General features: G+C 59.9%; 1 protein-coding gene across 1 annotated transcript; it reads right to left on the reverse strand.

Annotated features, from left to right (window-relative positions):
- Positions 1-227: 227 nt before the first annotated feature.
- Positions 228-1,188, reverse strand: BHLHE23 (basic helix-loop-helix family member e23). The gene has a single exon (XM_022597364.2). The coding sequence runs from the start codon at positions 905-907 to the stop codon at positions 233-235; it is 675 nt and encodes a 224-aa protein (XP_022453072.1). The 5' UTR covers positions 908-1,188; the 3' UTR covers positions 228-232.
- Between the last annotated feature and the right edge of the window lie 23,400 nt (positions 1,189-24,588).

A 24,588-nucleotide genomic window follows, 5' to 3' on the forward strand; every position in this document is an offset into this window, starting at 1 on the left:
GGCGCTTTGGGCTCCAGGGCATGGATTCCAGCGCCCCGCTGTCCGGTTCAATCCCGCGCCCGGATGGGCTTTGCGCTTCCCGAGGGCCCAAATGTTCAGCACGCAAGGGCTGGAAGCGAGGCCTGGCCGCCTTCTCCCCGTGGGCGGGGTCCGGTGGGGGCAGGGTGACACAGTCATGGGGGCAAGGTAAAATGAAGGACGCGTGCGGAAGGAAGGGGCGGCCCCGGGGCCCTTACGGCTTCCCGTTACAGTGTTTGCAAAGCGCCGAGGGCGTCCCGGAGAAGGCGGCGCACTTGTCTGGGCAGGGCAGCGCGGGGCCGGCGGAGAAGGGGTACACGGCGGCCTGGCCAAAGGGCGTCAGGGGCGCGGCGGCCACCGGAGCGGCCAAGCCCTGGCCCTGGTTTAGGTAGGCCACGAGGCGCCGCATCTCGTCCAGGGCCTGTGCCTGCATGAGGATGTAGTTCTTGGCGAGCAGCAGCGTGGCGATCTTGGAGAGCTTGCGCACCGACGGGCTGTGCGCGTAGGGGATGACGGCGCGCAGCCCGTCCAGCGCGTCGTTGAGGTCGTGCATGCGCCGCCGCTCCCGCGCATTGATGCTCAGCCGCAGCGAGCGCTGCTCCCGGGGCCGCCGCCGCCCGTCCGCCGCGTCCCCGGGCCCGCGCCGTCGCCGCCGCTGCTCGAAGGCGTCATCCTCGTCGCCGCTCTGCTCGCCGCTGCTCTCGGCCGCCGCGGCCGGAGCTCGGGGAGCGGGCGCCGCGGGGAGGTCGCCGCCCGGGCCCGGCGCGCCGTAGCCGCGGGCCGCCTCGGGCCCCCGGGCCGCCCCGTAGGCGAGGCCCACCGCCGCCGCCGCGTAGCCGTGGCTCAGCGCCAGGTACGCGTCCCCCGACAGTGACTTGAGCTCCGCCATGGCCGCGCCTCCGGGGCCCGAGGGCTCGCCGGGCAGGCAGGCGCTCAGGCGGCCCGGCCCGAGCCGCCCCGGGGTCTGCGCGCGCGCACTGGCCGCTGCCGCAGCCTGGGTACCGCTCCCGGCTGGCGCGTCCGTCCGGCAGTCCGTCGGTCGGTCTCGGAGCCTCCCCGCGCCGGGGCCTCTGGGTCCCGCCCCGGCCCCGCCTTCTGGTCTCCTCCCCCTCTCTCTTCTCTGTCCTCTACCCCCGACCCCCTCCTCCCCACCTCTCGCTGCAGCGCGCAGGGCTGGGCTGCGGAGGGCTCTACCTTCTCCTCGCGCCGCTCCTGCTTTAAGGTGCGGAGGCGCCCTCTGGGACTTCGCGGCCGTCCAATCAGAGGGGACTTGGTGACCGCCTCTTCCCGGAGCCCAGCTCCACCGGCGGCGCAGACCGATGGCCAGGGGTGGGGCGCCGCCGGGATGGAAGGAGCTGGAGGTCTGGTTGGAGACGGCTGTGGAAGCCGCGGGACCCGGGAGAGCTGTTCCTGCTTCCCGGCGTCTCCAGCTTCTGCCTCCTGCCACGCCCGGGGGTTGCCGTCACTGTGCGCCCCCGTCCCTCGTGGGCACCCGCCTCAGGCCGCCTTGTCCTCGTCTTCGGTACCATTTGCAGGAGCCACCTCCGGCGTCGCGCAGGCAGGTATCAGAGCAGGGAGCGCGCAGCTCACCGCGGACGCCTGACCCGCCGAGGCCGGAGGAGGTGCAGAGCGCACGCCCGGGGCGCTCGGTGGGCGCCCTCCAGGAGCGGCCTCACAGCAGGGTAACCCGCGGGGCAAAGGGCGCGCTCCGAACGCCCTGAGGCCCGGCTGGGCGGGGCCTTCCCCGCAGCTGGCCCTTTCGTGGGTCTCCAGCCCCCGCCGCGCAGTTTCCGGGGACAAGTGCGTCCTGAAGATGTTTCCACGCTCCCTGAAGTCTTAGTGACTTGAGGCAGGGATCGGAGATTTAAGGACAAAAACCTCTTGTTTAGGCAAAACTTTGTTTCAATTCTCTGCTATTTCTGGTGAAAGGTTTTTTCCATGGTTTGCCCTACCATAGAGGAGGAATTTTCTCAGTTTTCTACTTGGGGGCGGGGGCGAGGGCTCCACCATGAAGTTGGGGAGCATGGCAGCTCTGCTGGAGAAAGCAGATGGGGGCTGCACCGGCAAGAGGCTGGGGCGGGGGCGGGTCCTCTGTCCTGGCCTGAGTCTCAGCCAAGAAACCCCTCCAGGGACGGCTGTGGTGCCCCCAGGTGGACGTCAGACCAGGGGTGTTGTCTGAGCACCTGCGGGGCCCCGGGATGCATGATGCCCGGTTCCGCAATTTCCCCGCCAGCCTGGGCCGGGGAGGGTGTGGGGGCTGGTCATTGGGCGCAGCTCGCCTCAGGGTGACGCACTGGCCGAGCTGGGGTTGCCAGCCAGGAGAGTCCCCATGGCTGGGAGGTTGGGGGCAAGGACTAAGGCCAGACCTTTCGGAAGGTTTGGGAGGGGTGGGGTAATGATGGAGTTTCTAATACAGGTTGAAAAACCCCGGGAGGGTAGGAAGCTGAGAGCAGCCTGGTTCCTTTTTCAAACCTGGGTCCCAGTTTTGTGCAATGGCTGTGGGATGGTTTAGGGCATCGGCGCACGGCCAGCGCAGCGCCACCTGACCTTTCTCCACATTCTAAGTGCAGTGAGCGCACACTGGCCGCAGGGCTTCGGCGGAGTTTCCAGAGGTGCCTCCTCCTCTCGGATTGAGCCCCATCTGGGGGAATCCTGCCAGCCTCGGGGCTCACCTTTTCAATCTTTCCAATGACAGATGAAGGACCCCAAACTTTCTCCAGGTGGGAAGGTGCCTGGAGGTCTTGTGGAGTTGGCGGGTGATGGTTGCTTCCCACTCAGTCAAAAGATGGTGTCCCCCTGGCCTCCAGCTCAGTACTGCCTGGGAACCACTCACCAGGCCCTGCTGTGTGACCTTGACAGAGTAGCTTAACCTCTCTGTTCTCCAGGTTTCCCAGGGAGAGGAGTAACAGAGATGATCTCGGTGTTGTCGAGTGCTCGGGGAACGTGAGCAGGTGCCAGGTGCTCTTGTGCAGCGAATGGATGAGAGCTGTGTGTGCTCTGGAAGGTTCTGGAAATCCAGCACTAATGGGGATCCTGGCTTTCAAGGGCTTCCGTGCTGGATGGGAGGAGACAGGCACAAACACGTGGATCATCAGTCGTGGGAAACACCAGAGTCGCTGTGCTCTGGGCCCTGCGGATTGGTGAGGGGAGGGGGGCCCAGGGCTGATGCCTCATCCACCAGCCTGTCCCGTCTGGGGTTGAAGGTGGGCTCAGGGACAAGAAGGGTCTTGGGGGGCTCTCTCCAAGGAGCCCCTGCACTGCCTCCTGGGCTGAGGTCAGGCACGGGCAGGGCGGTGGGGACAGCCCAGCATGGAGAGGCCGCCATGGTGTTTGGGCCATGGTCTGAAGGGTGAGTGGGTGTCAGGCCAAGCACCTGGGGTGGGGGAGCACCCTGGGGGGCAGGGGGCTTACAGGCTGTTGGAAGGGGCGTGGCACATTGGAGGGGGCAGCAGGGGGCCAGGGTGGGGCCCAGAGACCCAGGGGCGGCCAGTCTGGTGGGGAGTTTGGTCTTTGCTGGGAGGGCAGAGGCCGCCACCGTAGGAGCTCAAGGAAGCATTTTCTGCAGATCACTGCTCCCGCTATGCTCAGGGGGTTTGGGGCACTTCCTCCCGGCTGTCCCTCCAGGCCTGGCAGAGCTGCCAGAGGTGACAGGGGACGTGGAGAGAGGTGGGCCAGCTCCACTGTTACCCCCGCGGCCGACACGAGTGGTGCGGCCTGATGGGGGCCAGTGACCTCCTACCTCTGGGACTCAGGGCTGGAGGGTGGGGGGGTTGAAGGGGTGGGTGTGCTGTGGACAGATTGAGTGTGAGGGCGTTTGAAGCACCCAAAGGGCGTCTGGCAGGCCCTCACGGGGACGTGGAAACGTTGTCAGAGCGTTCAGTAATTGAAGCCACAGGCACCCAGGATATTGGCTTTCAGAAGAGGGGCTGGAGTAGAGCCCCTGCTGTGCCTGCAGGTCAGCGTCGCCAGGAGATTAAATTAAATCCGACGTTGGGCCCGGGCCAGAGGGGTCTGACAGTGTCAGTCTGGGGTCCAGCCTGGCCTTTGGGATGTCTACACTCCAGTCCGGGAAGCGAGGGCTCTGGGCCAGTTTCTGAACCTTCAGCAGCTCAGAGAAGGGCTGGAGGCGGGGTGGGGGGCGCGGGCCTTCCTCTGGGGTCCCAGACCCTTAAGCAGCCTCCCCGGAGGGCCTAATCCGGGCGATGCTCGGCCACAAATCTTGAAAGCGCAGGGAGAGGCATGGTTTTTGGTCAGACGCCGCCACCTGCTGGCCACCTGGGAGATTGCGCTCCACCCGCTGGCCCTGCTGGTTAATACTCGTTCTCGGGCCCTCCCGGACCCTGTCCACACAAGCCTCACCTCCTGTCCACAACGGGGAGAGCGGGGCACAGCGAGAAGCCCCCCTCCTTGAATTCGGAGGTGGGGGCTCCAGAGGCCAACGCTTCACCAGAATCAGGTAAAAGACAAGGCACCCAAGCATGGCTGCTGGACGTAGACCCACTGGCTTCTTTGGGGGCCACGCCAGCCTTGGGGTGGAAGATGCCACTTTCCACACCTGGGCATGAGAACCCCGCTCAACTTCCCACCACCTGTTCGGAGGGTATTTCTCATTCCTTATATAATTTCTGATGTTTCAACAGTTTCATTCCAATCGTCACTGACAAGCAGCTTGCTTTACGTTAAGAAGCCCCATGGCCATTCCTGGGCTGGAAGACACCCAAAGAATATTGATTTCAAACCTCTTCGTGTTTTTATTGGTTTTGTTTTGCAGCCCCACACTTGCTTTTGGGTTGTGATTTTTTTTCTGCGATATTTCCTAAGCGCAGGAGGCTAAACGCGGTCGCGGCTCTTTGCTGTTTGGTGGGGACAGTTCCTCCGGGGGGAGGTCTCCGGGGGGAGGCGAAGGGCAGCAGGTTGGGGCAGCCAAGACAGCCTCGGGCCTCTCCAGGCAGGGAAGAGGCTCAACGGAGGCTCCTTTGGGGCAGCCTTGGTCCTGCGTCTCAGCTGAGACTCTGCCCCTGCCCCCGTTGTTTCCATGGGTCTCTGGTGATGGAGCACCAGTCCCGAGGCTCATTTTAGGGGCTTGTGTCTCCGTGTACCTCTCACCAAGTGCCTCTGGGTAGCACTTGGTAATTGTCCTTTAAGTCCCCCGAGTTGCGCCTCAGAACCTCTGGTTAGCAGCTCTGGCCTCTGACCGTCCGCAGTCTCCATGTCCCCCTGGGGGGAAGGTAAAGATGGCCCCCAATCCACTTACAAGAACCTGTTTTTGTTCAAGTTGTTTTTAGAAACCCCACAAAACCACCACCTCCTGCATTTGGACAGGACTTGACAGTTTACAAAGCCCTCCCTCCCCCCTCCCTTATTCCCCCCACCCCACTAGCGGACACCGTGCCAGGTTAGTCCAGGGTGATGAAAAGAAATTTTAAAAAAACCCCAGCTTTACTGAGATATAATTCGCGTACTATACATTTCCCCCCACTTAAAGTTTAAGATTCAAGGTTTTTAGTTTATTCACAGTGTCATTCACAGGGTCCATCATGACAGTCTATTCCAGGGCAAGTTCGTCATCCCAAAAAGACTCGTATCCATTACCTATCACTCCCGTTCCTCCCTTTGCAAATGAAGCCCATGGCAACAAGCAATGTGCTTTCTGTCTCTATGGATTTGCCTGCTTTGGACGTTTCGTGTAAATGGACTCACACGCTATGTGGCCTTTTGTGACTGGCTTCTCTCACTGAGCATGTTTCCCAGGTCCATCCACATTGCAGGAGAGGAGGTTTAATGCCATATGAGCTGCGGGCTTGTGGCCTCTGGGTGGGGTATAGAGGAGACAGTTCCCTGCTACTGACCGTCTCCCGGGTGTTGCTCAAGGCTCTCAGGTCACGTCCCGCCAACTGGATCTTCAGATCACCGAAGAGGTAGCCCCTGCTGGGCGTTCAGGTGGGATGCCCGGAATGCATCAGCCTGAATTTATCTCCCCAAACAGATTCCTTGGTTAGTGGCACAACTTTGACCTGGAGTAATAAAAAGAGAGCTACTGAGTCCGCGTGAAAACTTGGGGAGGAAGCAGGGGGCCCCCAGGGTTCTGGCGCAGGTGGCTTCAGCTCTGACCTTCCTTGCATGTTCTCTGCCCCCTTTTCTCCATCAGCACGTAGATTCCTGGCTGACCTGATCTCCTTCCACTTAAGATGCCTGGTAGCTCCCAGTCACCAGCAGGATAGAGCCCTGCTCCTTGGGGCATTCCAGGTCCTTTACACCTGCCCATCCCCACGCGTGAGCCACATCCAGTGTTGCCCCCGGCACCAGCCAGGTGGGCTACACTGGCGCCAGCGATGTGGGATGTTTCTGATTTCTGTACTTTGACTTTGGGCATCTGCCCACCTGGAACACCCCTGCCCATTCCACAGGGCTGAACGCACCTCTCTTCCCGGAAGCCCTCCTGACACCCTCCCCCAGCTGGACAAGATATGCATCCACTGTGGTTTATTAGGAGCGACAAGCTTGGCCAAAAGCCTCGTGACTTCACGATTCAGTCCAGGCTCATGAACACTGCCTGCTTCTCCAGGTTTAGACCCAGAGCCTTTGAATTCCTCTGAAGCAGTGTCTGTTAGAAGATTTTCTCACCGGAAAGCTAGTCTACATTTTGTAAATACATCTCGGGTGAGATATCCAGGTATATAAATACTTTTTGATTTTTCTTTCTTGTTGATTCTAATCTTATCTCACTGTGGTCAGTGAACATGGCTCATATATAACAGGGGATGGGAATCTTATTGGCATAGTTGAAATTTTCTCTATATACATTCAATCACGCATACTGTGTTGTTCAGATCCTTTATATCCTTTGTGTGTGTGTGTGTGTGTGTGTATTTGTCCGTGATGAAGCCTTTTACCGTACTATTGAATATATCAGACAAAAATTGACAGATGGCGAGGAAAAACTGACAACCACCCATAAAGCCCTTCTACTGGGCACGTTAAGATTCATCTGAAAAATTTGTTCCCCAAAGACATTAATATGGTTACTTATTTTCTTTGTTCAAACTTGGTTTAGACTCAGCATATGGTCAATCCAAGATTTTTATACACTTTTTTTAAAAAGAGTAGATTTATTTATTTAGGCTGTGCCGGGTCTTAGTTGTGGCATGTGGACTCTTAGTTGCGGCATGCATGTGGGATCCAGTTCCCCGACCGGGGATCGAACCTGGGCCCCCTGCATTGGGAGCTCAGAGTCTTACCCACTGGACCCCCAGGGAAGTCCCTAAAGAGTAGTTTTAAAGTTTACAGAAGAATGGATGGGAAAGTACACAGTTCCCACACACCCCTTCCCCCACTCCACCCTCAGTGTCCCTTATTATTAACATCTTGCACTGGTTGCTACGTTTGTTACAACTGATGAACCAATAGATACATCATTATTACCTAAAATCCATAGTCCACATTACGGTTCACCCTTTGTGTTGTAGTCTACAGGTTTTTACAAAGGTATAATGACACGCATCCACCATACAGAATAGTTTCGTGGCCCTAAAAATCTCCTGTTCCCCACCTGTTTGTCCCTCTCTCCCTCACCCCAAGCTTCTGTGACTTGTCTCATCTGCTCAATTTTTGTAAACTATTTTTGGGAGTGTGGTGTTCTTTATAAATTAATTTGCTTGGAGTTTCCCTGGTGGCACAGTGGTTAAGGCTCTGCGCTCCCAATGCAGGGGGCCTGGGTTCGATCCCTGGTTGGGGAACTAGATCCCACATGCCCCAACTAAAAAATCCCGCATGCCACGACGAAGATCCCGCGCGCCTCAACTAAGACCCGGCACAGCCAAAATAAATAAATATTAAACAAATTAATTTGATCAAAGTTATTGAGCGCATTGTGAACAGTGTCCATATGCCCACAAATATCTGTCTATTTCTTCTCTTAGCGGTTGGCAATTGTGAGTGAAGTTGCTACAAACATGTGCGTGCTTTCTAGCTGGTGCCACAGGAGCACGGAGGACCGGGAGGGACTGCTGTGGACAAGACACCGTGTGTTGCACAAATCTGAAGAAATGGGTAAGTTCCAAGAGACACACAACCTGCCGGCACTGAATTATGAACAAACAGAAACTCTGAGCAAACCAATCACCAGTAAGGAGATTGAATCAATAATTCAAAACCTCCCAACATAGACGAGCCCAGGCCCATGGTTTCTCTGGTGAATTTTACCAAACATTTAAAGAGGAATTAACACGATTTCTCAAAATCTCACAAAAACTTGAAGAGGAAGGAACACTTCCAAACTCACTTTATGAGGCCAGCATTGCTCTGGTACCAAAGCCAGACAAGGACAGGAGAGAAGAAAGTCACAGGCCAGGACCCCTGATGGGAAATAAACAAAAGGCAGAGGCCTCCCGCAGGCCCGTGTCCCTCCCCGCGCCCCTGTCCGCCAGGTTAGCTGTGCTGGGCCTCGCCGGCAGCCCAGGCCTCCCTGAGGTCCCCTGAGGGGCCCTGAGCCCCTGCTGAGCACTTAATAGGTGTGGGTGTGAGTGACGGTCTCTGCGTGGGCAGGGGGGCTGCCCAGGGGAGGTCTCGTGGTGCCGGCTAGGGGACAGCTTGGGTGCCCTGGGCAAGACCCCTGCCCCCACCCAGCTCCTCTGACTTGGGGAGGGTGGAGGAGGGCCGCCCCTTAGGGGCCATCTGCCTCCTGGCCTCCAGGGGGCAGCAAGCCCCTGGGTTTGTGTGGCCGAGTCCGGGGGAGGTTTGGGGGCAGCAGGATGCTGTTGTCCGAGTGTGGCCTTGGGTGCCCTTGGGCCAGACCGCAGGCCCTGGACCCTCTGGAGTAATGGGGGTGTAACCAGGAGGGCGGCCAGTGCTGGGCTCTGCACCGTGGCCCAGAAGGGGGGCACGGGTGCCTGCTGTCCCCCCTCTGACCCCCAGCCCCACCGTCCTGCTCTGGAGGCAGCAGCCTCGGGTCAGGGTGAGCTCCGGAGGGGGTGCTGCGGATACCAGCCTCAGGTCTGGGCACCACTGAACTGGGAGGGCAGTGGAGCGGGCTGGGGACGGGCGTTTGTGCGATGCCTGTCTGGTGCCGGAAGGGAGGTGGGTCCAGCCCCAGGGAGGGGCTGGAGTCAGCGTCAGGCACAGATGGACGGTGCTCAGGGCCCAGGTCCCAGAGCCAGGCTGCTGGCAGCCCACCCTGGACCCCCAACTCTGTCCTCACCTGTAAGATGGGTAAACCGAGGCCCAGCTGTGGCACCTGCCTCTCGGGCGCTGTGGGCTTAGGCGAGTCTGGGGAGGGTCCCATGTGCGCCACCCGCCCCGCGCACTCTGGCAGGTCAGCCCCGCTGGGATGACCGCCGTGTGGAGCTGGCCGTCCAGCAGGCCCTTGCTTTTCCACGGGCCTCCTGAGTGGGAGGCCAGCCATTTCCCCTTCCGCAAAGTGGGGTAGTGAGGCCGAGAGGTCGCCTGGAGAGACTGTGGAGGTCGGTCTCCCACCCTGGGGGTCCCCCTCTCCTCGGCCCCTCAGCCTGGACGCACCACTTCTGAGCCCTGACGCATGGTGCGTGTCCAGGTGCGGGGACCCGACACTGGGCTAGTGGTCATGACGGTCCTGGGGCGTGTGTGTCCTGGGCGCTGTCCTGGCATCAGACGCCCCCCCCCAGACACGCAGTCCTGCGTCTCTGTTGGTCTGAGCTCCCTGCCCACAGCTGTGTGGGTGACTCGTGGCCGCGGGCTGTGTCCTGGCTGCCATATTCGCATTAGACCGTGTGTGGATGCCTGGACGTGGGCCGTTGCCGGTCGGCGGTGCTGTGAGGAAAGTCTGTCTGTCCGTGTGTCCATCCAGCTCTGGCCCGTGAGCCCCGTCATCTGTGGAGTTTGGCGGGTGTCCCCTGGGGGCCTCTGCGGGCAGGGCTTCATCTGATGAAGCCCAGGGCAGTTTGTCTCAACGGTGTTGAATTGTCTGTTTTCCATTTACTGAGGAGCTTTCGGGGTCTCTGTGTTTATTTACGTCTTTTTCTCTTCAATGCTTTTCGCTTTTGAAAATCCGCCTCTCCTACAAGTTTTGTTGGCTGTTTGTCCCGCGTCTCTTCTTGTCTCTTTTTCCCCTCTTTTCCTGCGTCATTTTGGATTGAGTTTTCAAGTGATTCCCTTTCTACCTTTACTGCTGGCTTCTGAGATTTTCCTCCGCGTTTTACATCCTCAGTGGTTGATCCTTCCCACCCGGCAGGTGTAGAACGCAAGTCTCCAGATGGCCACGCGGTCTTTAACCAGCCATGTGCCCGTCATGTATACACGACTGTACACACTTACCACCCTCAGCCTTTGTGCTACGCCTGTCATACGTTTTGCCCACATCGACAGGCGTTATAATCCCCACAGTGCATGATTAATATTTTTGCCTTCAGCCGTCCATTACCTTTGAAAAATCAAAAATGACTGTAACAGTTTTTCTATTTATCCACGCCTTTCCCACATCTGGCCCACTTTCTTCTGTGTAGACCCATCCGATGTCACCCTCCTTCTGCCTGAAGAACTTTACCGTGTCTTGTGCGTGCCCTGGGGCTGACGTTTTGTTCGTCGGTTTAGAGAAACTTCATCGCGAGGATATTTTCACTGGATGGAGCGGTTAGCTGGATAGATTTCCTTCTTCTGTCAGCACTTGCAGTACGTCACCTCTGAGTCTTCTAACCTGTGTGGTTCCACGGGAATCCTGCTCTAACTCAGACTCCTGTCCGTCTCTATGTCATTTGTCTGTTTTCTTTGATGGCTTTAGAGTTTCCTTCCTCACTGGTTTTTGACATTCTTTTTAGGCTTGTGGTGGTTTCTTACGTTTATTCGGCTTGGGGTTTGGCAAGCTTCTTCAATCTCTGGATTTTCAACAGATTTGGAAAATTGACCATCACACTTTAGGGTCCACTTTTCTGTGCCTCCACCACCCACCCTAATATTGCCCACATGCTGCTGATATTCTGCTTTTTTTTTTTTCTTTTTCTCTTCTGTGGGCTTCCTTTTGGATATTAATATTGCTATGTCTTCAAATTTACTTTTTTTTTTCTTTGCAAAGTCTAATCTGTTAATTCTGTCCATTCTGTTTCTTTGCTTCAGTTGTATTTTTCATCTCTGGAATTGACTTTGGGTTTTCAGAGGTCTTCTTCTCCCCGTTACCTGGAACCCAGGGCTTCTGAGGCTTTGATGTTTATTGAACAATGGAGGGGCAGGTTCTGCCAACACTGTGCTCCTTGCCAGGCGCCAGCGACCTCTTTCCTCCTGCTCTACAGCAGGGTCAGCGTGGCCCGGGTCACACGGCCCTCAGGGGCAGAGCCCGAGCTTGTACTGGCCTCTGTCTGGCTACAGAGCGGGATCAGGGGCGCCCTGGGCTTGAAACCCCGGCTGGGAGGGTGCAGGGTCCTGGGCGGGGTTGCTGCACTCTCACCTGGGGGACTTGAGGCCCACCTGGCTCTGCCCCCTCTCCCCATCCCCATGTCCTGTGTCTCACGTGGGCGAGTTCTGGATGGACGTGGCAGCAGCTGTCTGTGTCAGGGCCTCCAGCAAGTGTGAGGGCAGCCTGGATGGACGAGGGTCTGCGAGGATGTGGAGACCTGCATGCCTGGACCCTCTGAAGGCAGGAGGAGAGGAGCCGGTCTCCCCCGAATGTCCCCTTCCACACATCACACACAGCCCTGGCCTGAGCCCAGAGCTGCCCTGGCTGCATTGCTCCCCGGCAGCCCTTCTGGCCGCAGCACCCGGGGGCCTGCGGTGCGTGTGGAGGCGTGACGCCTGCAGCAGCCCGGGGACCCTGGTGACATGTCAGTGGCTGATTCCTCCTTCCATGGCTCCCACATTATGGCACAAACGATTCTGTACTTGGTTAAGGTTAAATATTAGTACATAGAAAATTTAAAGAGGAGATCTTCAGCCCCCTAAACAATTACTTATGGCACAATTAAAAGCAAATGGGGCTTCCCTGGTGGCACAGTGGTGGAGAGTCCGCCTGCCGGTGCAGGGGACACGGGTTCGTGCCCTGGTCCGGGAAGATCCCACGTGCCGCGGAGCAGCTGGGCCCGCGAGCCATGGCTGCTGAGCCTGCGCGTCCGGAGCCTGTGCTCCGCAACGGGAGAGGCCACAGCAGTGAGAGGCCCACGTACCGCAAAAAAAAAAAAAAAAGCAAATGAATGGTGTTTGTTGGAGCAAGCTTGTTGGCTGGAGTCTTGGGGTCAGGAGGGGGATCGCCCGTGACAGGGGGCAGGGAGCCCGTATGGCCTGGCCCCCTGCTTCCTTAAGTGGGTGTTTGCCATTTATCACGGCGAGGCAGGTGGGAGTGGGGCCTTCTCCTCCTTCCAGACCCACAAGCACGAGGCACAGCCTCTGACATGACCCACCGCCCCTCCTCAGTTTCCGTGGGGGGTGGGAAGGGGGCGTCCAAGCAACAGATTGTGAGCAACACGGGGCGCTGGGGTCCAGAGATCTGTGTGTGGGGCACTGGCTCAGCCGACACCTTAGCTTCCTGGTACTGACTCAGTGACTGTCTGGCTTCTCTTTAAGTCACGACCTGCTGGACTCCAGTCACTTTTGATGGAAGGAATCCTGACTAATTCCAAGTGGTTTAAGAAGACAGGGACCCTCTGGAGTTTCCAGCTCTGTGTGAACCAAGGATGGCTTCAGGCACAGCTGGATCCAGGTGCCCTGACGACGGCACGAGGACTCGTCCCCATCTCTCAGCTCGGCTTGTTCTGTGCTGACTTTGCTCTCAGGCAGGTGGGCCCCCCAGAGTGTCAGGAGCTGCAGGCTAACGTCCTACCAGCTCAGCAGCCCCAGGGGAAGCAGGCGCTTCGTTTCCCTTCTAGCATTCGCTCTCTCGGCCTGAAGATTCTACCCAGAGTCTCATTCCCTACTCTTGGTCCTTGTGGATTGGGTGGCTGACCCTCCCCATCTCCAGGGATGGGCACCCAGCCATCAGAACCTGCCCCTCCACCTCCCACATGAGACCGAGCTCCGTCTAGTCCAGCGAGTGCCAGCACCTGGCCTCTGCCCAGGCAGCCCAGTCCCTAGAGCCGCCCCCAACCTAGATTGATCGTCTCCTGTGGGTTCCCCCTCTCCCTCCGTCATACCCTGCAGACTCCCCAAGCCAGTCTGGAAAGCGGCAGGACCCAGGCCCAGGGGAGGGGAGTGGGAAGATGGGGAGTCACGTAGCTGGACTGGTTCCAGGAAGGCTTCCTGGAGGAGGTTGCGTTGGGTGGTGTCCTGTTTGAGCAGAGGGCTGCTGTCCTGCTGGGAACTGGCCCGCGCTGGTGCTGTGAGCTGCCAGCCCTCTCCCTCATCACTCGCCCTGGGGGCCAGAGCTGGGCAGACCCAGCCCCTTGGCCTTACCCCTCGGCTTGCACAGGGCCCTGCCCGCCCGTCACTTCTGGTTCCCAGAGAGGCACAGTCTCCCCAGCCTCCTGCCTTCGTCAGGAGGGCTTGGACTTGGGTCTGCTCAGCATCGGACTCAGCGCCATCCCTTTTGCCCCAGCCCAGCTGGCGCTTGGGACTTTTCCGTTGTGCCTGCGCCTTCCCGGGTGCATCCTAGTGAAAGGGACAGTGTCACCCCATGTTCTGCTTAACTAAGGGGAATGGGCGGCAGGGAGGGAACGAGGGCTGTGGTGCCCCGGGGGCGGCCGGAACCTTCCAACGCGTGTCAACAGCAGAGTGCCCGCAGCCGTGGGTGCCGACCCGAAGGAGATGTGGCAAGATGCCCCCTGGCCGCGCTGGGACCAGCCCCACTACCGGCATCCACGTTTGTGGCCCGAGTAGGCAGCTCACCATGGTGGCGCCACCTGGTGGGGACGGGCGACAGTTGCAGCTGACCTGGCCCCAGGTTTTGAAATTAGTCAAATGTGAGCGACTTTTAAAAACAGGGTGGGAGCTCAGAATTATTTCACATTTTCCACACAAAGCAGACTCTAGAACAATGTGAAAATTAGATATTTCAGCATAAAAATGTTAATTAGCAAAAAATGCCGCCACCCTACATACACGTGCGCACGCGCGCACACACACACACACACACACACACACACACACACAGCATCTCCTGACGAGATAGAAATGGCTTTGGGTCCATCGCTGTGGGGTCGCTCATCCCTGGGAATGCACCCTGGGACCCAGGCCGTTGGAGCGCCAGCGGCGGTGTGGTGTCGGTGTCACTGGAGCCAGGCCCTGCCATGAGCAGAGGTCGTGCTGACGCGTCAGCGACTCGGTCCACTTTCTCTCGGGGCCCCTTCATTTCCAGCAGTTTCTCTGAAGCCGGAGGAGCCCCTGGAGTCGGATTGCTGATGGGAGGGGTGATGGGGTGGAGGGTGGCATTTAGCCCATCATATTTCACGTACTCCAAAGTTTTCCTTCCCATCGAGGGCTGAGCACAGCACAAAGTGGGGAGGAAAGTGGAGGAAGAAAGGATCCGAGTAAACAACTGAAGTATTTTGATGATGAAAGCGGTCAACATTGGGGGAAACACGGACCTCCTGAGAGCCCCAGACTCTCATGTCTGAGAAACCAGAATTCCTCCCAGTGCCGAGATGCTCCCCAGGCTGGTCAGAGGCTGGGGGCCTGGCGGCGGCCCTGCCGTGTCCACACGCGAGGCGGGCGCGATCTCACATCCACCCGCCACGACCAGGGCTCCGTGAGGATGAAAGCTCGGAATAGCGGGCGCTCAGCCGACCGAGGTGCCGAGCTCGCTCCTCCGAGCCGATGCTTGTGGCTGGGATTCAGGCCTCTTCGGAAGCTGCCGTTTCTGTGTCCGTCCCTGCTGTTCTCTGCCCTGTGCACACACGCTCACCGAGGGGCTCCATGGCTCGGGAAGGGACATGCTGGCCCCGTGGGCCTCGAGGGGGCGGGGCCGGCCGGGGGTCCCGGGGAGCTGGAGGAACTGGGCGGGCGGCCCGGCCGCCGCCATCCCAGCAGCTTCTGAGTGGCACTAGGAGGGAGACCCAGGGAGCCAGGAAGCCATGGTCTGCTGGGCACCGGGCCCTCGGGAGCCACGAGAGGAGGCCCTCCATCTGCACGGGGGTGGGGGGAGGGCTGCACGCGGCGAGGCTGTGACCATCAGCGCAGGGAGTCCCGGCCTCTTCGGGCGCGTCCGCCTCCCCCAGGACCAGCCGGGGCCGCTGTCACAGAGCGCACGCGTGTCCGCCTCCCCCAGGACCAGCCGGGGCCGCTGTCAGAGCGCACACACTGTGGCGGGGCTCACACGGCAGAAATCCATTCTCTCCTGGTTCTGGAGGCCAACATTGGAGGTCAAAGTGTGGCAAAGCTGGTCCTTCTGGGTCTGAGGGTCTGGGGGACCGTCTGTCCCGGCTCTCCCAGCCTCTGGTGGTGCCGGCCTTCCTCGGTGCCCTGGGCTTGTGGACACCTCACCCCATCCCTGTGTCTGTCCCCCCATGATCGTGGCTGTGTCCCAACGTCCCCTTCTTCTAAGGACACCAGCCAGGCCGGGTCAGGGCCACCCTAAGGACCTCACCTGAACTATTTACATCTGCAGTGGCCTCTGAGTTATTTCCAAATAAGGTCCGATTCCGAGGTCCTGGTGGTTGGGGCTTCAGCAGACGAATCGGGGGGGACACAATTCAGCTCGTAACAGGGAGACCAGAACCACGTGGGGGCACGGACAGTTTACCCTCCTGCCGTCTCCCTCCCTGGCTGTCTCTGTGGTTTCTGTCTTTTTTTTTTTTTTTTTTTAAATATTTATTTATTTATTTTGGCTGCGCCGAGTCTTAGTTGCAGCATGCAGGATCCTTAGCTGCGGCACGCGGACTTCTTAGTTGAAGCATGTGGGATCTAGTTCCCTGACCAGGGATCAAACCCGGGCCCCCGGAATTGGGAGTGCGGAGTCTTAGCCACTGGACCTCCAGGGAAGCCCCTGTCCCTGTGGTTTCTTCTCTCGAATTCACCCGAGCCCCCGCCTCGTTCACTCACCCCGCGTGCGCCGGCCCCTCCGGCCCCCCTCCGCGTGCGCCGGCCCCTCCGGCCCCCTCCGCGTGCGCCGGCCCCTCCGGCCCCCTCCGCGTGCGCCGGCCCCTCCGGCCCCCTCCGCGTGCGCCGGCCCCTCCGGCCCCCCTCCGCGTGCGCCGGCCCCTCCGGCCCCCCTCCGCCTGCGCCGGCCCCTCCGGCCCCCTCCGCCTGCGCCGGCCCCTCCGGCCCCCCTCCGCCTGCGCCGGCCCCTCCGGCCCCCCTCCGCCTGCGCCGGCCCCTCCGGCCCCCCTCCGCCTGCGCCGGCCCCTCCGGCCCCCTCCGCCTGCGCCGGCCCCTCCGGCCCCCTCCGCCTGCGCCGGCCCCTCCGGCCCCCTCCGCGTGCGCCGGCCCCTCCGGCCCCCTCCGCGTGCGCCGGCCCCTTGCTGGTCATTGGGGCTCAGATGCTGAGAGCGGCGGATGGCAGAGCCCGGGCCCCGGGGTCCTACCCCCGGGGATTAGCCGGCCTTGACCTGCCCCATCCCCAGAGCTGTCCCTCCGGGCGGCTGTGGCTTCCTGGGGGCTGGCAGGGTGAGGATCCACTGGCCTTCACTCCAGACACACCAGGAAGCCGGGAACGTGGTCAGCCTTTATCTCCCCCCAACGGGGGACGCAGGACCAGCACAGAATGTATGCGCACCAGCACAAAATGACAACGCAGGGCCCCTTGTTCAAAAGTTGAGTCCCAGACGGCAGCTGCAGAGCCTTAATCCATTAATATGTCTGAGCTCGGGACTTGGAGTGACTGCCCGGGTCCCTTGCCCCTGAGGCCGGGTTGGGGGTTCTGGTTTAGAACATAGCAGGGTTCTCGCCAGGACTGGACTCTATGAGGGGGACCCAGAAGCCAGGGTGGAGGCCTCATCCGAAAGGGAGCTCAGGAGGCCTGGTTAGAATTTGTCCAGGAGTTTCCGCCTGCAGCTGCCTCCCAAGCGGTGATGTCAGTGGAATCTATTTAATGCACAACAGGAAAGAGTCAGCCCCCACCCCACAGCCTGTGTCCCCAGAGTGTCCCCCCAAGTGGCGCACAGCCGACCTCACAACCCTGGAGGGACGGTGCCTGCTGGGAGCCGGGGATGCTGCTCCCTTGCCTCGGTCCTGCCTGCACCACGCGGCTGGGGTTTCCTTTTCTGGAGCAGCTGTATTGGAATATAACGCACATTCTGTACATTTCATCCTTTAGAGTGTGCAATTCATCGGCATTTAGCACGTTCATAACACTGTGTGATCATCGCCACCCTCTAACTCCAGACACCCCCTCGCCACCCAAAAGGAAGCCCCTCCCCGCCCCCGACCACCACTGACCACTTGTGCCTGGTTTGGACATTTCACGGAGGTGGAATCACACAACATGTGGGTTCTTGTGTCTGGACAACTTACCTTGTGAGCAGCCTCAACATTTTCACCTAAAAGTAAACTGAAATTGTTACTGATCCAAGGTCATACTTCTGGCCGCACAACAGGCCAATAAATCGAGAGACTAGTTGTTGGGACAAGGAATAGTGACTTTATTCAGAAGCCAGCAGACGGAGAAGAGGGTGGACTCATGTCCCAAAGAAACATCTTGCCTGAGTTAGGAATCAGGCTCCTTTTACACTAAAAGGGGAGGGAGTAAAGTCAAACATTTCCTGCTTCCGGTCAGCCTCCGGAGCGGATGTGTTAATTCCTTCCTTCCTGCAGCCATTCACAGGTGGGCCTGGGCAAGATGTTTCCTGGGAGCTAAACAAAGATATTTTAGCTGAATGCTCATTACCTGGGAGGCAGGGTCCTCAGAGATGGGCCACTAAGTGTAATTTAGGCTTATAGGCAACATCCCTTTAGTGATGAACTTGTAATAGACCACAAAGTGTCTTCCCTATCACAAACCTAGCTGGGCTCAGACCTGTCCTGCATCCAGAGTCCCAGGCTCAGCACCTTATCAATGTGGTAATTTACCTGTGGCCACTCTTTGGCGATGTCAATGGACACCCTCATTTATTACACCATTTCCCCTTTCAGTCAGAACAGTCATTTTGGGGGGAAGGAAGTCAAGTTCTCCTGCTTTTCCTAACTTCCTGATGCGAGTTTGTGCAGGTGGGTGCTCACCCCCCTCCCCTTTTTTTTTTTTTTTTTTTTTTTTTTTCCGGTACACGAGCCTCTCACTGTTGTGGCCTCTCCCGTTGTGGAGCACAGTCTCCGGACACGCAGGCTCAGCGGCCATGGCTCACGGGCCCAGCCGCTCCGCGGCATGTGGGATCCTCACAGACCGGGGCACGAACCCGCGTCCCCTGCGTTGGCAGGCGGACTCTCAACCACTGCGCCACCAGGGAAGCCCCCCCACTCCCCCTTTAACAGAGAGACAAAGAGGGTCCTGTGGCTGGTCTGCTGAGTGGAGATGGGTGGAGTTAATTCGATGCCCTTGAATTGGGCTTACGGTCGGCAGGGGGTGCGGGGCGTCAGGCGGTGCCCAGTGACAGCACAGGTACCACTTTCCGGGGGCTCAGCCACCAGATTGCCCTAATGTGCCACAATATTAAGGTGTGACGTTACTGACAGTAGGATTCCCATTTTTCTCCTCCCTCCTCTCCTGTGCTGAGTCCTCTGATGGGGAGGGGGTTGGGCACTTCGCCCTTCCCTCCCTCCAAACGCTCTGGAACATGAGAGGCACCCCTGCATCTCCCACGGCCCCTCCCCCAGGATTTCTGCTCCGGGCGCCCCCGATGCCAAGGGCCTCGGACGCCTCCCAATGCGCAGGTGTAGGCGCCACAGACGCAGGGGCCTGGCAGGGCTGGCCAGGCCTGCGGGGGCTCCTTCCAGCCTCGCCCTGGGGGGTGGGAGACCGGGAGACATCCCCTCCCCTGCTTTCCCCCTAACAGGCCGTGCTCCCCCAGCTGCCCTGCGTGCAGCTCCAGGGAGCTGGGGTGCCCTCCTTTCAAAAATGACTTCTGTTTTAAGAAGCTCGACTCTCAGAATAAGTGGGGGAACCATGTTCCACAGAAGCAGCTGCCCTACTTATGAGCTGGGAGGTGCTAGCAGAGCCCCGTGGAGACACAGGGCTGTTTCTCTGCCTGTGATGACTTCTGCCCTCCCTGGGGGAGGATCCAGACGCTTCAGACCCCCCAGGCCTTTCCCATCTTTTTCTGCAGTTCAAGCTCAAAGACGCACCTGCACGGCCCACCTCCCCGCTGGGCTGGACCGCTGGGCCGCGGGGTGTGTTTAGGTCCCCCCACGAGCTCCACTGGACACAGCACCACCAAGGGCAGGTCCACGAGCTCAGTGTGTGGGGCTGCCCCCAACCGGGGACAGGGGCTGCCTGGGGGCACGCGTCCCTCCACGGAAGCCCCAGCCTGGGCTCCACTGGAGCTTCCAGACCGTGTGGTCTGCGCCCTCATTTGAGTTACTGACAGTTTTCTCTCTGGTCCTGCGGGGAGTGGGTCTGAGGCTGTTTGAGTGCAGAGGCGCAACAAGAAAAATAAATATTTCATGTTCTGGACCACTGAGGGGCGGAAATAAATAGCCACATCCTCAATTGAGCACAGGCTCCACAGAGTTAAGCACAGGCTCCACAGAGTTAAGTGCAGGCGTCCACAGAGTTAAATGCAGGCGTCCACAGAGTTAAGCACAGGCGTCCACAGACTTAAGCGCAGCCTCCACAGAGTTAAGTGCAGGCGTCCACAGAGTTAAGCGCAGGCGTCCACAGAGTTAAATGCAGGCGTCCACAGAGTTAAGCACAGGCGTCCACAGAGTTAAGCGCAGGCTCCACAGAGTTAAGTGCAGGCGTCCACAGAGTTAAGCACAGGCGTCCACAGAGTTAAGTGCAGGCGTCCACAGAGTTAAGCGCAGGCGTCCACAGAGTTAAGTGCAGGCTCCACAGAGGGGCTGGAGGGTCCTGCCTTCTGCTTTCTTGTTTTCTTAATCCTTTTAGGGCAAAATCGCAAACCGCCAAGATACAGTCGTGCTGGGGGCAGAGTCGGGGCTGGAGACAGAGAACCAGGCCTCTCAGGGTCTGGGGGTTGTTTGCAGCAGGTGGAGGGGGCGCTGGGCCAGAGGCCAGGTCTGGGCTGGCGTCCAGTGACTAGGCCTGGGACCCCCGATACCCTGTGTCTGCTGGAGCCCTGAAGCAGCGTGACCTTTGCCAACGTTCAGTGCTCGACCGCCCACAGGCTGTGCCCTGAGCAGGTGGCTCCCGCCTCTTGAGCCTGTCGGGCGTGTGGGCTCCTCAGCCCGGGCCCAGCCTCCAGCCTCAGGCTGCACAACTGCTCACTGACTGGTCGTGTGATCCTGACCTAAAGAAAGAAGCTTCTAGAAGGTTCAGGCAGGGCCACTGCTCCCTGTCAGGTCACTAAGGCCACGTGCTCGTCTGGCCGAGTGAGCCGGCGTCCACCCTGCGCCCCGTCTCCTGTGTCCCCGGGGTCACAGCTCCCGGAGGCCAGCTGCACGTGCTGGGAAGAAGCCGGGAGCTGGGCAGGTGGGGCCTGGCTGGTCGGGAGGCCGGGGGCGTCCTGCACGAGGTGACCCTGGAACGGGACAGAAGGGCCAGGGGGGCGGACGGTCTCCCCACTCTAGCGCCAGGAGCCGAGCTTGGGTCCCTCCACTTCCTTCCGTCCTCACCTGGGCAGGTGATGCCCTTGCTGGGCTGGGGTGGATCTGAAGAATCCATGTGGGGGGCTCATGGTAGGTGCCCGGTGCACGTGCAGGTTCCACGGGTCGTCACCAAGACTCTAGGACGAGGGCCAGCGGTCAGACGTGAGGCCACCTCTCCTGGACCGCCACCCTCTCAGCTGCACTCGGGGCTCCCCACATGGGCTACTCAGAGGTGCTGGGGGGCGTGGAGCCCATGCAGGCCTCGGAGGGGTGGACAAGGGCTGCTGAGGGGTTCGGGTTTGCTTCTGGGCAGCTGGTCTGAGCAGAGTGGCCAGGGGAGCCCAGAGCTGCCCTCAGAGAGCCCACCCCAGCCAAATTCGTAGGGGTCCTGTAACCCTGGGGAAGGTGGGACTGTGTGGCAGCCCTTCCCAGGCCCCCAGGTGGCTCCTGGGGCCACCCACATGGAGCGGCCAGGGCACACGTGGTGGTCAGGGTGGCTGGCGGGGCTTCCGGGGCTCAGACTGGGACCTGGGGGGGCTCCCCATGCCTGAGCCTGGTGCACTGTCCCTGTCCACGGAAAGGAGCCAGAAGCCTGCCGCAAGGCCGCTGGGGGGCCAGGAAGGAATCCCCGTCTCCATGGAAACTGCCCATCAGCGCGTTCTGGGCTGGTCAGGCCTCCACAGCACCCGAATCTCCGGGTCCACCTCTCCTCCACCCTCCGGGGAGGAGCCCAGCGCCATCCTTTTGGGACGTAGGATCAGGAGTAAACGAGGAGGGAAGCCCACAGAAAGGAAGTGCAGATGGGATTTCAGACACTGTGTGCGCCTGTACGCACAGTGAGCACGTGTGTGCGTGTGTGGCAGTGCGCGTGCGTTTGTGTGCGTGTGTTCGAGTGTGTGCCACGTGGCTTCTCACGCCCCAGGGGCCTCATCTTCCTGCCCCGCCGGCCCCCTGCTCCCCAGCCCTCCCACAGTGTGGGTGACACCCACCCTCGTGGGGACCAGGCCCACCTCGCGGGCTGTGACATGGCAGTGACGGGGCCCTGGGGCCCGTGCTCTGCTGCAATCTTGAGATTCTTAATAATTTTATCTTTGAACCTGGGCTTCGTAAGTGATGATGGCCAAGACAAGGGGCGAGCCTGTCATTTCTCGGCTGTTCCTTCGTTCACCTGGAGGGTTCAGGATGCTCGGGGGCCGCGGGCGTGGGGTCCCGCGAGATGGAGGCAAGGACGAGGCAGCTAGCGGTCCCGTCGCAGGGAGCACGCAGCCCGCCCACGGCCCGAGGGCCACGCTTTCCCTCTGGACCAGAGCTTGCATCAGACGCAGAAGGGAAGCAAAGGTGGTCGGGACATGGCAGCCAGAGCCGGTGGCCTCTTTCTTACTCCTGTCACTTCCCTGTTAGGCAGTCACTTACGGTGAAAAGGATGGTCTAGAAGGATCGGTAGAGAAGACAGGAAACCCGGAGTCCTTCACTGTGTCCCTGTGGACCCACCGGTGAGGGAGGGAGCGACGCTGGTGGAAGGTTGCGTAGCAAGCTGTGAAATGAGACGAGCGTGTGCGGTGTTTTGGGGGCTGTGAGAACAAAACGCGCATATGAGCCTCAAAGTAAGACCGTGCTTTTCCGTGGCTCTTACGCTTCACTCAAGATCGGCCTCGCACAGTTATGCTAGCACTTTGGCATTTACTTCTTCTTCACTTAGAACGACACTGAATAGTGAGTAAAAGTCACCCATGCAAGTCTGCAGAGAAGGCAAGAGGGAGGCTTGGTGTCTCCATGCCTCTCGGGGCTTTTCTTGCCTTTTGAATCAGGCCTGTGCTTCACCTGGCACCGGGCAGATTTACCAGGTGAGGCAGGTAAACACGCCTCCTGTGTCTTGGGCTTCGTTTTCCGCCCTCCCCCCCACGCCACCCACAGGCCTCTGCTGGTGGTGGCCGGGGAGCCGGTATCCGCGGGGCTCTCCCCCCACAGCAGGCCCTGAGCTGGTGCCCGTCACGCGCATCACGCCCTCCGCCCTTTCCGGGAGGTGGGGACACCTCCTACTCTTCCTCCCTCTCTCATCATTCTCGTCTGCCGTCCCCGGGCTCGGGCAGGCCGGGCGTCAGGAAGAGGGAGGGGGCGTCTGGGGGACCGCAGGCTCGTGGGAAGCACACAGCTGGGGACGCCCAGCTCCCGACCCAGAGAGCAAGCCCTGGAGTGGGGGGCACTGCTCCCCCTCCCTCTGCCCTGGGGGGAGGGCCGCGTCTGTGCTGGACCTCACTGGGGGCCTCGACTCCTGGGCCCCCGAGGGGCTGTGGGGACAGTCCCAGTCTCAGACTGCAAATGACAGCCAGGTAAGCAGACGCCCAATCGGAAGATGTCACGTTATTATTTATGAGGCGTTTAACAACTTCAGCACAATCGTCACAGGCACTGGGGTGGGAAGTGCAGGCGTGGTTTTTTTTTGTTTGTTTGTTTTGGTTTTTTTTTTTGCGGTACGCGGGCCTCTCTCTGCTGTGGCCTCTCCCGTTGCGGAGCACAGGCTCCGGACGCGCAGGCTCAGCGGCCATGGCTCACGGGCCCAGCCGCTCCGCGGCATGTGGGATCTTCCCGGACCAGGGCACGAACCCGCGTCCCCCGCATCGGCTGGTGGACTCCCAACCACTGCGCCATCAGGGAAGGCCCGCAGGCGTGGTTTTAAATCGTACATTTGAATTTGGTCATGGCCAAAAAGAAATGCTCCTCCCCCAGCCCCACCTCTCAGTGGGTGGGCAGCCTGTGGGAGTGCGGGGGCTGGGCCGGCAGTGCCCTTGTGGCTGGTCAGCAGCTCAGCCGGGTCCCAGGCTCCAGCCGTCCTGCAGCCAGAGCTAATTACGGCCACATCTGCCCCTTCCTGCATCCCCCCCACGCGTCCCCCCGCGGGGGCTTGGGGTTAGGTGACACCCCTTCAGACCCAGAAGGCAGCTGTGCACGCTGTCGGGATGGAGGCCATTTCTGTGCGTGAACTCAGTAAACTCAAGGAGGCACAAACAAACTCAGAAGTGAAACCCTAAAACAAGGAGAGTGGGGTGTGGTCAGGGTAAAGCACAAGATTTTACACAATTGAACATCTTCTGGTTTGAGAGTAAAATTCCATGATTAGCAATGAAATGACAGCAAAGAAACAAAGCACAGCGAGGCTGGAAGAAGGCCAATGGCCCAGCGCCCACCAGAGCAGGGCCCTCGAGGGGCGGGCAAGGGCTGGACAGGCGCGCACACGCAGGCTCTCCAGGAGCGCTCGTGGGGTCAGGGGCCACTGCAAGCAGGACACACACACGGCCACGTGGCCACATGGAGCTGCTCACTGGACCCAGACCTGCTGGAACGTCAGCCCTGGCCCCTGGGAAGGGGCTCCTCTCAGCCAGAGCCTCAGCGGAAAGCGGCACGATGCTGGCTGTGGAGCTGGGGTCCCCTCGCCCCTATCCTTGGTCCAAGGCCTGTCCCAGGCTTGGGGCTTCATGGACAAGTGGAAGGTCTGCATGGCAGCGACCACACGGGCTCTGCACCCCGGCCAGGCCCTGCCCCTCCGGCACCCCTCGCTGTGGGTGCCCCTCCTGCCGTCACCCCCATCCTGTCTTCCTTCCGCTGCCCGTCTGTGCCTCCGAGTTCCTGGCTTCCAAAGGGACCTCGAAACGATAGCATGCTCCCATGCTTCCTCTGAAGCTGGTGCCCTAGTCACACACCCGGGGAGGCTCCATCCTCCCAGCTGGACCCCGACTGATCCAGGCGGCTGCACATATGCAAGTGGCGTTTGGGGGCTTCCTTTTGGGGTGGATTACGTGGCTGGGTCCCCCTTTATCATCTGAGTATTCCTGGGGAGGGGTCTCCTCTGTCCCCAGTCCCCCTCCTCTTGTCCTTTGAGGGTTTTCATCGCCCGAAAGTCCATGAACAGGGAATTTTGCTGCCGGGGGGACAGAAGAGACAACCGGAGATTTGGCCACGAAGTGGGAGCGTGAGCAAGGGAGCGGGCGTGCGTGTCGGCCTCTCCGTCCAAGCTCCGGGGAGGACTGTCCGCCAGCACGCGCGGGTTCACGC

Source organism: Delphinapterus leucas, chromosome 15, assembly GCF_059928025.1.
Source record: "Delphinapterus leucas isolate spDelLeu-1000000601 "Yukka" chromosome 15, BTC_Dleu_Yukka2, whole genome shotgun sequence".
In the NCBI taxonomy this organism is placed as follows: domain Eukaryota; kingdom Metazoa; phylum Chordata; class Mammalia; order Artiodactyla; family Monodontidae; genus Delphinapterus; species Delphinapterus leucas.

Bases quoted from the DNA above. Each gene is read 5' to 3' on its own strand.
- BHLHE23 (XM_022597364.2), bottom strand. From the start codon at position 907: ATGGCGGAGCTCAAGTCACTGTCGGGGGACGCGTACCTGGCGCTGAGC.